This window comes from Amphiprion ocellaris, chromosome 4 (assembly GCF_022539595.1).
Source record: "Amphiprion ocellaris isolate individual 3 ecotype Okinawa chromosome 4, ASM2253959v1, whole genome shotgun sequence".
Taxonomy (NCBI): domain Eukaryota; kingdom Metazoa; phylum Chordata; class Actinopteri; family Pomacentridae; genus Amphiprion; species Amphiprion ocellaris.
The window spans coordinates 19,519,549-19,538,213 of record NC_072769.1 but is presented as its reverse complement, the minus strand read 5'-3'; the positions used below and the strand labels follow the sequence as shown (position 1 = coordinate 19,538,213).

Sequence of the window (18,665 nt, the reverse complement as noted above, 5' to 3'; positions counted from 1 at the left end):
GGATCCCTAAATTCAATTAAGTGAAAAATAAAACCATGAAAAATCACAAAATTAAACTAATAATAATGGTTCTTCAGCCTCACCGCCCTACAACTTCACAAAAAAGGTTTTTTTAAACTGGGAAAACTCCTATACTTCTATCGGCATGGAATATTGACTTGGGTTAAACAAATGACACCTTGTGCGTAATTCTGACACACCAATGGCTGTGACAAAAAGACATTATTTGACGCCTAAAAACCAGTTTTAATATGATTTCCGCAGTTTGTTTTTTGTCAGTGTGGCATCAAAAGGCATGAATCAAACCAGTAAGTTATTCAAAAAGCTTTGTTGTCACAGTTGCTTAAATCATTAGCAGATGCTAGCAGTGCCTGTCACAGAACTTTAAGCCTTTTGATATTTTTTTCTTATTTTTCTTACAAATTGGTAGTCATAGTTTCTTTGTCTTATATTTTTGTGTTCACAGACACGTATTCATAATTAATTTTATAATCAAAGAATCAGATGCTTCTGGCACAGTCATTCATGTCAATCCAGTAAATGGAAGCGCTCCAACTGTGAGTCACCTGAACTTGGGTTTTTGCTTTCAGAATGAGAATTGAATTAGTATCAAATTCTTAAACCTTTAATCACTTCTTGTTGTTGAAGGACACAATCCAAAATAACTTATTTCATGTTGTATAACCACTAATTGGTGAAAACCAGCATATTTTGCTCCTAGATTGTGTATCTGAAAAGCATAAAGGTCTAAGCTGCACAATCTAGAGTGAAAGCACCACATTGTACAGATGATAATTGGTTTGTACATATCCAAAATCTCATTTACCGAAATGAAATTTTTGTTACTCACTGAATTTGATGAACAGATTGGTTTGACTCTCGTTTACCTGAGTGAAATTAAAGATTCAGCTTCATCTGTGTGTATTTTCTAATCCTAACCTAAATATTATGTTGATTTACAGTAAATATGCAGAGCTTTGCGTATGGACCTTCTAAGTTTAAGGGCTCCCACACAGATGCTGAGAAATCTGCTGAAAACAAGAAGGCCTGCTCCTACTTTGCATTTCAATTTAACATTTCAGAGAACTGGCAGCATGTTGTCTCGCTTAGCCCTCGCTTCGTTACACCCACATGGCTTCTCGTCGTGCTAGCTGACGTCTTTCGCTGTTCAAAGGGCTGCAACTTGGCTGAGAAATCGGGGATTTCCATACCAGATCCCTCAGGTATCTACACACTCAAACGCGTGTCCTGTTCATCTTCCCCCTCCTCCCCCGCTGCCATCCCACAACTCCTGCTCTTCTCCCCAAATCACACACACACTGCCCTGATTTCCTGTCGTGGAGCTCAATTGACCTCGTCGCTGCATCCCTTTGCTTTGTTTTTCTGAAATCTCAGCAGCACCTGAAAGCTTCTCCGCTGTCTTCCATATAGGGTTTGCTCCCAGAGGAGCGTTAGCTTTTCAGCAGCCTTGTGTAAAATCGCTTTACTTGGACAGGGGTACTTAGGGGGAAGCTAATTGAAATGGAGGCCGGCATTGTTGTACTTAGTGGCAGGTAGGTGATCCCGGCTACCGATGGCAGCCTCTGACCCGAGGGTGCTGCCTCGGTTTCTTCCTATGAGGGTCGGCTCAGCCTCCGTCTGTGTGGGCAGGGATTTTCATGCATGATAAATGGAAGAGGCATGGCGTCTGCCTCAGCAGCATAAAGTTGCACCGTTTTTAACCTAGATATCTCTCACGCTGCATGGGTGCATTGTGTGAGATTCTAATCTGCTCTGTATGGTGGCAGGGTTCTACCTAAGGAATGGGATTTTTAGTATTTTAGCATACTGGGTGAAGTGACAACACCAAAACTACTATTTTAGGTGTGTTTTGCTATTGCTCCTTATTTGGATGCTGGTGAATCACTAAACAAAATCAATTTTTTTTTTAGCAAAGATGATTGCACATATGTTCAGAACATATGTTCATGTACAGCAAATTTTGATTGAAACATAATTGCAGCCCTGATTATGTTTAATTACCAGTTTATTTTATCCAATCTGGGAAGTTTGACATCCGTTTCCTGTGCAGAAATCATGAGCAGGGGGTCAGAATCTGTGATTGAAATCGCGTTTTCGACACTGGAAATTGGAGTTTGCATGCTGCTTCTCATATGTCTTTAGATTTACACTGTGTCTGCACAGAAGGCGTAGCATGAGAAGCACGTTAGCAGAGCAGCAGAAGCGCTTCCAGCTACTTTGTTCAGGCTAGAGAAAGATTGAGGTTTTGGTTAAATATTGAAAGTCAACACATCCCATCTGTTGTTTTGCCACTGATTGACAGGAGCAGATATGAAAGAGAAAACAACTAGAAGATGTTAAAAGTGAACATTTTTCATGTTTTGTATTGACTTTTGTGCATTGGTACTGAAAGGTTAGCATATACATTTAATTTAATCATTTCACTGCTGTGCTGATTTACAAAAACCCAGCAGTACTGTGTAATCTACAGCACCCTTTCTAATGCAAATTAGTTGCATATCAATGCGATTTTTCAGAGGCAGGGTTAAAATAATAAAAATGTCCTTATTGTTGCATAGCAGTTTGTGACAATGTGTTATAAACTGTTTATTGAATTAAAATCTGGACATTTATGTTACCTGTCTATACTAATGAATTAAATGCATGCCTTCATAATCAGACATCTGATGACATTAACATCAGTGCTGAACACCTGCACAACTCACTTAAAGGAAAACTTAAAGTTGCATATTTAACAAGAAAAGCACTCAGAGAGCGCAGTACTCCGCCAAGGCTGCTCAGTCATTGTATCATTTCCGACAGCTGAAATCTTGAAAAAATTTGTGGCAGAAATCACGGCAACATAGATTGTGTCCATTTAATATAGATGTACCCACAAACAAAATGACCTTGCGCTGACCACAAGCTTGTGCTATGCATGTGTACGTTATATACAGATACCAAACTGCGTGACCTAAATATGTAGCATGCTGCGGGAATTGATGGGACTCAGAAACACCCCTACAATTTAATCAATTGTTCCTTGTATCATTTCCAGAAAATTTAACAATCAAGCCCGCATGCACACAGTTCACACTATACCCTAAGCTATTTAACACTTTTACAGCACTAACTGACAGAATAGCTTGATTGACAAGGACTCCAAAAATGGCAAATGTCTACAAATAAAGAGCAACAAACCTCCAAATAATCGGTCTGTATTTGGAGGTGGTGGGCGTTCTGGTAGCATAAGTCAATCACAAGACTTTCACCCACAGGAGAGTGGTTTCTATCCAATGTGAGACCATTATTTTTAGATGTAGTTGAGGTATAAGCCTGCCAGTGGCTGATCATTTCAGTCAGTATTCTTTCCCCCACTTCCGCTATCAGGACAACAGCCGCCTCCAAGCAGCATCCTACCACACTGACAATGTCAGGTTTTGCAGAGGATGTGGATCATACAGTAAGGCAGCCTTGCTAAATTTTCTTGTTTTGGTGAATTTTTCATTTTAATCAAAGTTTTGCAAATGCTCCACCATGATTCCACATTTCAGCTGCGTCCTTCGCTTAGCTCTACCCATGACGTCTGTGATTGGTTTTACAAACAGACCACATGTAGTAGGATGATACTGTGGTGCAGCTGGACCAATATGTTCAACAGAATCGGCTTGCAAAGCAAAACCACTGTTTGGTTAAGTTTAGACCGTTTATCTACTAGATTAGCTTTTGTAAAAGATTGTTCTTAAAATAGACAATTGCAACAACCTCCTCCTCCTCCATTTCCTTGTTCACCAGGTTGATGAGTTTCGCCCCATCTATTGTAAAACAAGCGACAGCACCGACAACACCAGAATAACTCATACCTGCACTCATTCACATCGATGCAAGCAGTCACCTATATAAACATCAGCGGTTTTAAACCTCTTAAACCAGGGGTGTTAAACTCATTTTAGTTCAGGGGCCACATTCAGCCCAATTTCATCTTAAGTGGGCCGGTCAGGAAAATCAGAGCATAATAACCTATAAATAATGACAACTCCAATTTCTTCCTTTGTTTTAGTGCAAAAAAGTACATTCTGAAAATGTTCACATTTAAGGAATTATCTTTTTACAAAACATCATGAACAACCTGAAATTTCTTTTTTTTAAAAAAAAGAAGAAATCCAATTTCAACAATATTATGCCTCAGTTTATCATTTACACATTAAAACTGACAGATCACAGAGTGTCTGCAAAGGCACAAAACATTTAATCACAGGTATCTGGAACTGAATGATATAGTATTTTACTTTAAAAAAAGACCAAAGTGAGAAGCAAAATGACAAATTAGATAAACAACATGAAACAACAGAAAAGAGACAAAAAAATTGACTAAAAAGTTACATAGTGGCAAAAAAGTGGACAAACGACACAAACGAGACAAAAAATGACAAAAGCGTGAAACAAAACGACAAAAATGATACACAAAACAATGAATAAAGCGAAACACAAAATGACAAAAATGAGACAAAAACACAAGTGAGACAAAAAGGAAACACAAAACGAGAAAAACTGCAAACAAAACGAGCAAAACGTGGGACAAACGACAAGTCAGACATAAAAAAAGACAAAAAGCAACAAAAGACAAAATATTACAAAAATGAGACACAAAATCACAAAAGAACAATGACCAATATCGTATTTTACTTTATGATCAAAACAACTTATCAAGGTCTAGAAATTATTTTTAATTTATAGTTTTACAAATTTTAAAAAAAGTTATTGTCTTCTCTGTAATTTTTACACTTTGCAAAGTCGTCCTGCGGGCCGGATCGGACCTTCTGGCGGGCCGGTTTTGGCCCCTGGGCCGCATGTTTGACACCCCTGTCCTAAACCTTCAGCCAGTATTGTTGTTTTTCTGAAGAACTCAGGCTGCCTGTTAATTACGCTTCTCATTCTGCTCTGTCTTCACTCATAACTGGCTGCCGTACCAAGATTTAAAAGGCAAGTCCACATTATACGATATAAAGCAGCGACCCAGAGCTGCACAACCGTCTCTGGTCTGCACCTTTCAAGCCTCCTGCACCTCCAGTCTCACCCCGATCGGTGACGTCACCGACTCAGCAGGTGTTTTGCTCTTGGCAGCCGATGGAAAACATCTGCTGTGACCTCGCTGACTGAGGAGCGTTCAGAGGAGAGCAGCAGACTGGAATGCAGCAGGTTTCCTCCGTAAATGGAAAGTGGATTTACAAGTGTGTGACTACGGACGGTTTCCATTTCCATCAACATATACAGACTTACTCGAACGTACTGCTGTCCCACCTCAGGAGTTCTGACCCCTTCTATTTCACTGTCCACTCAATGGCTCCCTGATTGTATGGTAAAAAAGTGTTTTTATTTTCTGATGCCAGAGAGGCTTGTCCCGTCTCACTGCAAATCCACTCCTATGGAGGGCGAGTAAAATATACGTCCTACAGGAATACTGCACTGTAATTACATTCCCCCATTAGCATACGGAGGCTTGGAGTCGCACCGCACTCAGCCTCCAGTAGCACTTTGCCATATGGTCCGTCTGTGCTTCTCAGGCGATATTTGGCAAGACTCTCGCAGAAGGTCAAATATCAAGTCAGAGGACTGTGCCAGAATTGCATCTATGCTAATTGCTCTCTCTCTCTCTCTCTCTCTCTCTCTCTCTCTCTCTCTCTCTCTCTCTCTCTCTCTCTCTCTCTCTCTCACACTTCCTCTCCTTCCTCATCCATCTCATGCTCCTCTGCCTCCCTCTCTCCCCCCCTCCCTCTCTTCCTCTCCCACTGAAGTGAGTAATCTGCTTTAGGATGTTTCTGAGATGGAGATGGATTTGGTTTTCCTTCGCTGCCCCTCAGCCTAATCTCCCCCCTGTGACCACCCCGCCTCTCCCAGGCACAGCTCTTAAGTACACCATCATACATTCCCCCCACCCCCACCCCCCCCAGCCCATACGTGCCTAGTCAGCGAAAAACTCCCAAATTCCTCATTACTCACAAACATCCGCAATACACTTAGCTTGATTTGCTCGAATGGATGCCTAGCGCAAGGCTGGACCTTGAATTAAAAGATTGTAGCTGTGTTTCAGTATTGGAATGCTATCACACTCTGATGTACTTGGGCTCTTTGTCTGTGTGCATTCGCGCCGTGAGCATATTCAAGTGGCGTGGTTATTTGAATACACGTCACATTTAGAAGAAAAATAGGTAGAAAGAAATATCTTATGGTATTCCACTTAATTTGTTTATATCTCTGGCTTAGAGTCCTCCACTGATAATCAAATAAACAGGTGGTCTGTATTGGAAATAACTTGAATAACCGTTACAAAGTAAATGTCTGCAAGCATACCAGAAAATACAGTGGTAACCTTGTCTATTGATGGGCAAAATGCCACCAATATGTCACAGTTGGCACGAGAGATCATCTGAAGCTGTATAGTCCCAACAACTGAAACAAAAATGAAAATTGTGATGGCAGCTTAACAAACAATATAGTCAGAAAATCTAATGCACTAAGTATACGTGAAAATGCCAGCTCAGTGATGAGCACATATCTGTATAGATGTTAACCATATTTTATGTCTGATTTTAAAAAGCAGTGCCTGTTTTCCAACTTACTGAATGGGTCATTCCAGAATTGGAGGACATCTTACGTCCCATCCATCAAATTTCAAATAATCCATGAACAAAATACTAAAACATGCAGTTGTTGTGTAAATTTACTTGTCCTGAGACCAAATCTTTAAAAAAAAAAAAAAAAAAAAACTAGGAGAAAAGAATGGAAATATTTTTTAAAATACCAAATAAGTCTGGAGTTCCCCCTAAAATGCCATTTTTCTTTTGTCCCACCCAATTGATGACCAAATTGAATCTAAAATAAAACCGTTACAATAAACTGAAACCTCCTTTTTTGGTATTTTTTTTTTCATTGATGCCTCTTGTAATTGTGGGAACGTGTTTTTAATCAACATAATATTTTAAATACTTTTTTTTTTTTTTGCATGGAATGTGTGTTCCACATCCCAGTTAGCATAACCTTCATAGCTGGTAGAAGAAGAAGAAAACAGTGAATCACATGAAACGCTGGAATTAACATCATCAGACAATTTTCCAAAAGAATTGGTAGAGCAAAGCTATGTCCTCTCTTCTATTTTTCAGATTTTCATAACATTGTCAGTCTTGATTGAATGTCTCACTCTATTTCATGCAACCCTGTTGTGCATATTATCAGGATCAGACTAATTATTTTTACTTTTTTCTTGACTGTTTTCCATCAGTCAGTTTGTTCTCTTGGTCAGCAGTAACCGCTAAATATCTAGCTTCTACTGCTGAGAAAAAGCTAACATTAGCATGGATTAGCAACCCTGTTACTGTGATTAGAGTAGGGTTAGCAAACAACAAATAAAACATGGAATAAAAATGGTACCATTGATGTGTAAGCTGAGCCAATCAAGCCTTTGATAGTTTATTACCTATTATTGATGAATATTTAGCAGGAAATTGTAAAAGAGAAGGTTTATTTTTCAAAAATGTTGAAACCCAAATGTCCTCCAATTCTGGAATGACCCATATGTTGTATTCTGTGGTTTTCCTGCTCTCACTGAAAAGTCAGGTACTTCCTTTTTTGCTGTATCTGAATTGGACAGTGCCCCATAATATAGCCTTGATTTAGTTTCTACAGTGTATTAATGCAGAATTTGCAGCTTTACTTTGTAATGCTACTGCAGTGTACATTTAAAAATGTGACATTACCTCAGCAACTTGCACATATATGATTTTGTCATAGCAAAATGCTTATTTTATTAGTAATTTCTTCATTACCGCCAATATTTGAGGTAGCATGGAGGTTCAAGCTTCTGCTGGAACAGAGTGTGTTTGCATTACGGTGTTGGGATGCAGCGCCGGGGGCAGTGGTGTGTGGATGCCTAGATGAGTGGTCTGTCCGTGATAGCGGCCTTGGAGAGGTACCTTTTATAAACGGCACTGGGTGGCTAGAATATTGGCTACAAGCTTCAAGATGAGATTTCAGCCCCCACCCACCAACACCGGTAACGGTGCAGGTGATGGATTGCTATACCTTCCAGGTTTGAGCTTGGCGACGCCCCAATATTTCTGCAGAATAAAGTGACAGGCAATATATAACACATCAGTTAAGGCTGACTGCACCCCTGAAACCCCACCACCAGCTCCACCGCCGCCGCCCGGCCTGGAGATCGGCCCTGAATGTTTGGCTGGCTCTCAAAGTCCTCCTTCCTTGACTCTGATGAAACGAGCTCTTTTCTCACTCTTCTTTCCTCTCTCTTCCTAGTTCTGCCTGCCTCGCCACCGGATTGAACATAATCAAAGCATTTTATATTAACATGATCACAGACATAACTTTTCTGACCATAGTTCAGAGGTGTTGGGTTCGTTTGGGGTTTTCAAGGTGCAAGGTATTTGTGGCAAATTAATTATCGGTAATTACACTATTTGTAGTCATATATTTAAAGAAAAAAGTGAATGTGCAGACAACTAAAGCAGCTTCAACTGGAGGCTTTGTGTGTATGTATGTGTCAGTGGTAATTATTTATTTTGTCTGCAGCTTGTCAGAGCTGCATCCAAAGGATTGTGGCTATAAAAAGTGTAATATATAATGGCTATTGTCAGAGTAATGTATGGGCCATGTGCTATAAAGAGCATTTGGAAACACATCAGCACACTCCCACAGGCCACTATTCAACCTGCCCAGTGCTGCCGTCTCGCCCTGAAATTCCCTCCCTTCCTCTCCCACATATCCGACTCTCTGCTGCTTCTACCCATCCCATCTCTTCTCTGATTCTTCTGCCTCGACACATTTTTTCCTCGATCATCTCTCATCCCTTACATTTTTTTTTTTGTTTCAGAGTACGAGCTGATTCTTAAGAATTCCTAGACAGAAAAAAACAAATGGGAGAAGTTTGTAGCTGGCTGAAAAAATAAAAAAATTCTGCCCATAATTATGGTGAATTAAAAGTTTTATGATGTAGTGAATGCCTGTGTGTGAGCTTCGAGTGTGAGCTGGTGGGAGGGAAGGGAGGGAGAAGGTTTCGGAGGGGGGAGGCCTCTGTGACAAGGCTGGCTGGGAGCACAGAGCTGAGGGTTAGTGCCAGACATGTCTCAAGAGAAACCGGGGCACATTTGCAATCACCCCGAGTTCAAAAGGGTAATTTATTCACAGTCTGTGGTTAAAGTAGGGCTGCTCAGAATGCCAGTGGGATTGTGCTGGGAAGCAGAGCAGTAGAGACACATTATTTTCATTTTTTTTTCTTCTTTTTTTTCTTCCTCTCCCTCCCTCTCTCGCCTTTTTCCCTCATCGTCCTCTTCATCTCCTGTTGTTGTTTCTGCGAGCCCTGTGTGGCGTCTTTTAACACACGCCGGCGAGCATATTTCACTTTTACACTCATCCGCATTGACGTCCGGGCGCTGATTGAATTTTGAGGCGCTGCGGCGTCTGCCATTATCATCCTCATCGTCTTGAGTGGTTTATCTCTGGCCCCGGCTCAGTGTGACGCCAAGGCTGCAGGGGAGAGGAGGGGCAGGGCAGCGGTGGGCTCAGGGTTGAGGACTGTTCATGCCTTTTTCTTATTTGTGGGGAGAAAAAAGGTGGAGAGGCTCGGCCTTAACCTGTTCTTTAAGATTGAAGGTTTGTGCCGCGTGCTCGTGGTCCTGCAGAGGTTAGAGCAGCCTTTAGCGAGCCTGCTTTATGCAGTCGCTTTGATTATGATTCACCGCCCCGTTTGGAGCCGCCGCTGTCTTTCTAGCACCTCGTCTCAGTCAGCTGATGACGTGGCTTCAGCATTAACTGCACCTGCCAGGTTTTGTTAGGATCACAGGGTGTCATGGCTGCCCAGAGACCTCACACCGCCTCACCAGAATCAGCAGAGAATTATTCCACCACATGTCAGTTTTACTGTGTTGTTTTCACCAAAAGCCACCAGCAGACACTCAGAATACCCGGCCGACCGTGGTGGTGTGGTGAGGTTAATTTGAGGTCTGGAGAAATCTCTTCCTCCTTCTTCAGTCGGTTCAATACTCTGTTGTGTGCATTCATTGCCGGAGCGGGAAATTGTCTCCCCTCGGTGTGTCGTTGTAGCCGGGTTGTTATGTATGCTCTGCTGCAGAGGCAGCGGTGTTGACGTGAGGCTGAGCTGCTGCCACAGCATCTTGATTTGAGGTGAAACTTTGGCATTGCTCCCTTGTCCCCGGTGTAACACTATCAGCCCTCACGTCCTCCCCATCCTGTCCGTATCTCCCCTTTTCTCCCCTCTCGCTTCTGTCTTCTCGTGTCTTTTACTCCCTCACATTTCCTGCCAGTTGATGGAGTGATTTCGAAGGCGCATGCAGGTGGGGGAGCAGACAACGCAGAGCTGCGCTAATTGAGCCTTCTTTGTGCCTGGTCACTGCAGTGTGCCGAGGCAAGGAGGCCTGGGAGTGAATCCAAGCAGCACTCAAGAGCCCCACTGGATCGATAACATGGGAACTTAACAAAACAGAGACATGCCGAGTGCCCAGATCTGGGTCATTATTGTCTCTGGTGAGCCGCACTTCCACCAGGGACTGATCAATGTGAGAATATGGATCAAGATAAACATTCTCACCTCCCCTTTCTCTCCTCTTTGCTTCAGCTCCCAGAGCATCACAGTGTAGACAGAAAGAGCAGAGCTGAAACCTGGAGGTACTTCTGTGGATGTAAACGGTGCAGAAATGCTGATGACGTCCGCAACATTAGACACATACACACTTGTTGTGCTATTTTTACTGCACCTCAGTAGGAAACATTATTGTAGTTTTCAAACAGACACGCTCATGTTTCCTGTAGGTTAATGAACATCAGCGTTCAGTTTTTTAGGGGAGGGTCATTCCAGAATTGGAGGACATTTGGGCCTCACATTTTCTGAAAAATAGACCTACTCTTTTACAATTTTCTGCTCCATATTCATCAATAATAGGTAATAAACTATCAAAGGCTTGATTGACTCATCAATGGTAGCATTTTTATTCCATGTTTTATTTGTTGTTTGCTGACTCTACTCTAATCACAGTAACAGGGTTGCTAATCCATGCTAATGTTAGCTTTTTCTCAGCAGTAGAAGCTAGATATTTAGCTGTTAGTGCTGACCAAGAGGACAAACTTACTGATGGCAAAAAGTCAAGAAAAAAGTAAAAAGAATTTGTCTTATCCTGATAATATGCACAACATGTTAATTCCAGCATTTCATGTGATTCACTGTTTTCTTCTCCTTCTACCAGATAAAAAGGTTATACTAACAGGGTTGTTGTGGGACACACTTTTCATGGACAATAATTATTTAAAATATTGTGTTGATTTAAAAAAAATGTTCCCATAATTACCAGAGACGTCAATGAAAAAAATAGCACCAAAAAATTAGGTTTAGGTTTCATTTTAACAGTGTCATTATTATTATATATTTTTAAGTGAAACTAATACATATACTTAAAGGTGTTGTAATACTTTGTCTGAAAATATTGTGTGGTGGCTGCTGGTTAATATTGTTTCCAATATTTTAGATTTCAGGTGGATGGAAACAGCACACAGGGGTGTTATGTGTCTCTGGCATGAAGTTAAAAAATCACTAGACAGCTAGTAAATATTACTGTAATACTACTTCTGTTAATAATATGCTGGGATAGGATAAGTTTTTTTTTACTTAGTGGCCAGAGAATCCTTAGAAAATCCTCTTTTCTTTTCCCAACGTTTTTTTTCCAACAACTCCAAGTTACTGGTGCTGAAAATGTGAATAATTACTGTTTCGCACATTAAATCACAGTCCAATTGTTTGCTTTTATATGACATAATTTGTCAAATAAAAGGAGGCATTTATGTATGAAAAGGTAATGAATGGTTGATTTGAGCTGAAACATTTAAAGTCCTGAGCACTTAAAGCTTTCAGCACTGAATCATCTACACAAGAAAGCTATTATGAACTGCAAATCTGTCAGTTTGCATGTTTATGTAGTTTTTATTCAGGGGACTTGGAAGGAAATCAGCGGTTAGAAGAAATAATCGCTTATATTCCTAAACCTATGGTAACATGGGAACTACGAAGACACCAGATTTTATCAATGAAACTGATTTACCTTGATGTTCACTCTCAATTTGGACAACTTGTTCTCTGCCGTCAAATAACCGATTGAATACAGCAAAAATGACATAAAAATACATTAACAAAGGCCTTCCAAATGGTTTTTAAAAAAAGATCACACACTGTTAATGGAGCTACAGTGACATAACAATCAGTTTATTCCGGAAAAAACATCAGATGTGTGGGAGCATCCCGACCCTTCATGGTTTTAAATTGGTGATGATGGTATCCTGCTGCTCTGAATCCCTCCATTACTCACTTGGAAGGATGATAATAATTGCTTAATGTGGTGTGAAAAAATGGTAAATGGCTGCTACAGACATAGGAAGTAATGTATGCGTCCAAAATAGGTGTAATGAAGCCAGGAAATGTGTATGTAAAGCTGAATGCTAAAATGCTAAAATCTCCATTCAGCAAAATGGGACTATCCAAAATTTCATAAAGGCCACAGCCATTGCATTATACCTAATGAGCATTTGTGGTTCTTAACCTTTCAAGTGGTGTGACTGGAGGCCTAGTGATGATTTGTTGTGCTTTGTCGGAGGTAAGCAGTTTAACAAACGCAGGGGGCTGATAGCCTTATCAGATGAGGTGTTTGCGGACTCCTCATCCACTCATTTCATGCTTCTTCTATTTAATTGTTATTAGGGTTGTTTGTTTGGTCATCAGAGCTAAAGGGCTGCAGAAAGTCTATTTCACTTGTCTTCAAAAAGCAAAGTCTGTAGCGTCAGGCAGCCAACTACCAGACAAGTAATGTGCTCGTGAGGCCTTTATGGGTGCCGGCCAGTGGCCATTTTTAGAACACAATATTCACCACAAGCTTTCATACATATTTCCCAATTTTAAGATATGATGATTTAGGAAATTTATGTGCTGCTAGTGAGTCGGATCTGTAATGGTATAACGCTCTATCGAAAATCAAGTGTTTTACCTTGTTAACATATCAATATGGTGTTTTTTTTTAATACATGGGCCATTCCAGAATTGAAGGACATTTTACATCCCACCTATCGAATTTCAAATAATCCATGTGCAAAATACTAAAACATGCAGCTGTTGTGTAAATGTACTTGTCCTGAGACCAAATCTATAAAAAAACTAGGAGAAAAGAATGTTTCAAAATATTTTTAAAATACCAAATAAGTCTGGAGTTCTCCCTAAAATGAAAATGTTCTCGTCCCACCCCCCTGATGACCTAATTGAATCGCAAAAACAACAGTTAAAATGAAATTTAAATCTCCTTTTTTCATTGTTGTCTCTTGTAATTGTGGGGAAAATTTTTTTTTAGCAACATAATGTTTTAAATAATAATTATTATTCATGTGTCCCACAACAACCCTGTTAGCATAACCTTTTTAGCTGGCAGAAGAAGAAGGAAACAGTGAATCACATGAAACACTGGAATTAACATCATCAGTTTTCCTAAAGAATGAGTAGAGCAAAGCTATGTCCTCTCTTCTATTTTTCGTAACATTGTCAGTCTTGATTGAATGACTCACTCTACCTCATGCAACCCTGTTATGCATATTATCAGGATAAGACAAATTCTTTTGACCTTTTTTCCAGACTTTTTTCCATCAGTCAGTTTGTCCTCTTGGTCAGCAGTAACAGCTAAATATCTAGCTTCTACTGCTGAGAAAAAGCTAACATTAGCATGGATTATCAACCCTGTTACTGTGATGAGAGAATCAGTTTCCAGTTCAGGTATATATGGATATATGGCAAAGTTACTACAGTATTACAACTTACCATTGCGTAGAGTAGTTTTACAGTGTTTGAGTGAAGTTTTGGATGAGCTGGTGTGCTCCTACTGCAGCGAGTGGTGTTGGGGTGAGTGGAGAGAGAGGCAGGGACTTTATAGATCTGTATTATCTAAAGAAAGCAACAGTGTAGACTTACATCTGTGCCATTTATTATGAGGAAGGGATTATTTTCATGTAAAATCAATGACCAAAGAGGGACTGTAGCAAAAAATTCTAATTAAAATGTAAAGAAAATCTGTCACAGTTACCGTTCTCACTGGACAAACACATACTAAGGTTGAATGACATTTCATTTTCTTTAACAATCATTTAAACTGATCAGAATTGCTGCAGATGAGATTTACTAATTGTGTCAGCTTCCTATACGTTACACTGGATAACTCTCCACACATTTGACTAACACCGTTTGTTTATTTTACAATTACAAATGCTTGGGAAGTGCCTTTAAAATAATATTGTATTATCGTCCAGCTCTACTGTACACTGTACATAGTGTTTAGATGTGGTCAGTAATCTGTATAAGCTTGAAAATAGGAGCCCGTCTGGTGCTAAAGCGCTCATTAGCATGCCTTTAAGGAGCCACCAATGACACTTGGTATTAAAATGTCAAATTGGCCTCCAGTCAGACTAAAGTGATTTCAGTTGTGATTACCCACCATTTCCCCCTGTCAACAGCAAAAAAAAAAAGGCCCAAAAAAAATCTAAAAATGTGCTAATTGGTCATGGGGATTGGTTGGAGACTTCAGTATTTTATGTCTCTGACTTCCAAATGAGTTTCGTAAAGGAGAGGCTGTCACTCTGGCATGGAGGTTTTGGGGAGGAGGAGGAGGGGCGGCTGCTGGCGCAGGCTCAAATTGAAATGATGCACTGTTCCCCCTCACTGCGGCTAGAGCTCACAGTAATTAAATGCCTCATTGTTGCTTCTTGGGAATTTGTATTGAATATTTCATCCGGCGTAATGATTATTTGGGTGTGGGTGGGACGTGGATGTAATCACCTTGGCTAGCTCTTTGATGAAATACTTGGTTTGGTGGTTGTGCTTTATAGCCTTTTTAAGTGCCCTTCTGGGTTTTTACTTTACTTAATGTCCCTGCTATTTCTAACTGCTGTTATCCACCACTCCCTACATTGTTGATCATTGGCGTCTAAATATGTCTGTAATTTCTGAATATGTATGGGTTTTTTTGGAATTGTGATATGACAATGACACGACCTCAAAATCTGCAAATTAAAATGTGTCCTTCACATCTTGTCTCCCGCAGAGGACGCCGGTGAACAACGGCGAAGCTTTCCGGTGGTTCTTTTAGAAAGGCGAGCCGTGGCCGCCCCGTCCAGCAGAAGGACAGGTGGGACTCTTGACTCTCTGCCAGGAGCACTTCATGGGTTCCCAGGACCCGACACACCCAACACATTCGAAGAGGACGAGAGAAGAAAAAGTGGACAGACAAAAAGATAAAACATAATGGTGTTGTTTTAACTCTGTAATTTCCTTTTCTGTGTAATTATTGTACCTTTTGACAGTATCATAATGTATATTTTTGGTGTCTATGAATGTGTTTTCAGTGTTGTGGCTGTAGGTTTTACAGCCAATCCTATGTAAAGGACTCAAACAGACAATCGTACAATCACACTGAATCCGTCAAACAGAAGAGGCCACAAGTATTGATGATATAACGAGCAAAACACACTTCACTCTGGAGCAATAATCTATTCTGTTGAGTATTCTCAACCTCTCTTTTTCTGTTGACTTCAATTATTTTCAGTGGAACTGGTTCATAATCTGGGTTTGTCTTTAATTCCATCTGAAAACCACGTGCTAGCGTTGAGGCTGGATGCGTCTCACCGAGGGGGACGATGCGACGGATGGCAGCGGTGCTTCTGTGACGGGCTTGTTGATGTGTTTCCTTAATTTGAGTGGACTCGCTGCAGAACAGGGCACATTGTCTTGTGTGGTGAGCTTCACTTCTTCAAACTCTAATTGGGCGTCATTTGATTGTGACAGCGCCAGGTGTTTATGGGCGAAGCTGCTGTCTGGAGGTCATTTCTCAAAGATGATCCAAGTACATGTTTTTAACCAAACTACATAGGTCATCATACCTTTTTTTGGTTTTTTCTTTGGATCACTAAAGGTTGTACCTGTCTAAAAGGTAAGGAGCAATGGCAGTAAGAAATCGTAGGTTATGTTGAAAGCATTCAAATTTAGAATTAAACACAGAACACTACACATATTTGACATATCAGATGTTGTTCTGGCGCTAAAGGATAGTCTGGACTTTTCCTCTGCAGTCCTTTTTCTCCTGCAAAGTAACGTTAATACATTCCAAAAACAAAATTATTCAATAAGTTACTCATTGTCTTAAACCCTGTTGTTGCATGTGTAAATGTGTTTTGGTTTTAAAGATTACTAAGAATTTGTATATTGTTGTTGTGATGCTTTTATGTGTTAAAATAAAAAAAAATGGCTTCAGTAAAATGTATCTTGACGGAAAATGTTTGATGTGAAAAAACCAAAGACGGTGTGAGAATTAAACCCACCGATATAAAGAAAAGAAGAAGGAAAAAAAATCAGTGATCGGTTATGATCAGCTGATAACTTTCTGTTTTTCTTCCTGCTGCTGCAAAAAGCATCAACAGAAATAACAACCAGGAGGAGACGGGGAGGAATATAACAGCATTGGTTGCCTCCCCAGTCACGTATTCCCTGGAATACTAAAATGTTGCATGAAGAAGAGCGGTTCCCAGAGGCAGCAGACTTTAAAGGACTAGCGAAATCCCATGTGGTTTGTCATGCTGGAATGCACTTGGGTGGGTGGGAGAGAGAGAGCACAGGGGGGGTGGAGGGATGTGGGGAAGAAAAAATAAAGAGGGGAGGATGGCGGGTGAGGTGTGGTGGTGGTGGGTGAGTGGGGGGGGGGTCGGTTGAAGCGAGACAGGCTCCTGAGATAAGTTGAGCAACTGAGTGATTGCCGGGTCTCTGAGTTTCAGCGGTAAAAGCGGGAGAGGCGATGCTGAGGAGGGGTGGGGGAGGCAAGTAGGAGGGAAAAGGGAGGACAGAGGCACATTTGGACGATAGCTGAAGGTGGGGAGGGGAGGCGAGGGGAGGAGGGGAGGGGAGGGGGTGTCAATGCTGAGGAGAACGAGCAGAGAAGGAGGAAATCATCCGGGACTGACTTCTCCCCTGACTGAGCACGCTTTGCCATCACCCAAATTGAGCTGCTGACTGGTTCGGGGGCTGCAAGTGTTGCTGCAGCAGGTGGAGTTGGAGGCAATGTGGCATCTAAAGGCGCCCAATTCTCCCCCCCCCTCCTCATTGGTCATCACAGGTTGATAATGTGCATCAGGGGTGCGCTGGCTCGCTCATTCCCTGGCCGGTGAGATTAAATAACATCAGAGACAGCTCTCTCTAATCCTTCCCCCCCTCTCCCTCCAACCTCCCACTCTGTGCTCTGGAACCGGGATTTAAAGTCCTCAGGCCTCAGCGGTAATGTTCAGTTTCCTGCTTTGACAGAGCGAGAGGCAGAGACAGAGGCTGAGAAGGTGGCGGGAGCGTGTTAGCAAGTTAGCAGGGTATTAGGAATATGTGAAAGTCCTCAGTCCACAGAATTCGCCCACAAATTTATGTCTCAGACTGCAAGACGTCGTGGAGCGTTTTCTGGCGACGACATTCGCTGAATTATTCTAAAGTATTCACTTGAGAAGAAGGAAATAAGCAGAGTCAGTGAATATTTGTCCATTTGTAGGTTTATTATACCCTCCGAAGAGAATACTAGATCTGGTTTCGAGAAAAGAACATTAACTTAAACAAGAAAAGCACTCAGAGAGCGCAGTACTCCGCCAAGGCTGCTCAGTCGTATGATTTCCGACAGATGAAATCTTAAAAAAAAATTGTGGTCTGCAGCGATTGATGTGTTGTCGGATTGCAATCATGTGACTGTCAGCAGGCAGCTGACGTGGTGTTCACTTGTTGTCATAGTTACAGTGATGCCGTGCTGCTATCTCACAATGATACAGAAATCTTTAATAAATCCATGGATCCAGACTATAAGCTGCATCACTGCCAAAATCTAATCAGTTGGTCCTTGTGTCATTTGTGACATTCCCTGAAAATTTCATCCTGATCAGTTTGTCCGTTTTTGAGTAATGTTGCGGACAGACAGACAAACAGGCGGCGATCATCACATAACTCCGCCGTTCCTTAGCGGAGAAATTATTCTAACGCACTTGAGAGGGAGGAAATAAGCAGAGCCAGTGAATATTTGTCCATTTGTAGGTTTATTATACATTTCACAGAGAATGCTAGAGCTGGTGTTGAGAGAAAAACATTTACTTGAGTAAAATTCTTCACTCTGCCCGACATCGGCTCACCAGTGTACAATAATAACCTGATTTTCCCCTCATGTCAGGAATTGCAGGCTGTGTTTAGATCCAAACCCCTCATAATCTCTCTTCAGTCAGTCTTGGAATCTGGACATTGTGGCCTCACACAATGTCTTTTGAGCAGACGAAGTGACACCTGTGGTGCTTACAAAACAATCTAATTAACCCTTTAGAACCCAGCGTAGAGCCGGCGCTACGTTTTGCATATTGATTTGTGATTGGCTGTAGATTTTAAACCAGATAAGATAGATCGATAATTCTTTTTGCATATAAAATCTGGGGAGTTACAGTAACATTTCACACATTCACCAGGTCTCAGGGTGCTTTTTCGTTGCAGTGATGGGTTTGTAAAAATACACAATAAAGCGCACACAACAAAACTCTTTATAAACCAGACCACC

General features: G+C 41.1%; 1 protein-coding gene across 2 annotated transcripts in view; it reads left to right on the top strand.

Moving 5' to 3' along the window:
* cxxc4 (CXXC finger 4) overlaps nt 1-16,364 on the top strand; it is a 76,959-nt gene extending 60,595 nt beyond the window's left edge. For both annotated transcript variants that reach the window (XM_055010328.1, XM_023268076.3), the window contains exon 3: nt 15,150-16,364. In XM_055010328.1, coding sequence (XP_054866303.1) covers nt 15,150-15,194 — 45 coding nt within the window. In that variant the 3' untranslated portion in view covers nt 15,195-16,364. The remainder of the gene's footprint in view (nt 1-15,149) is intronic.
* The last annotated feature ends 2,301 nt before the right edge of the window (nt 16,365-18,665 follow it).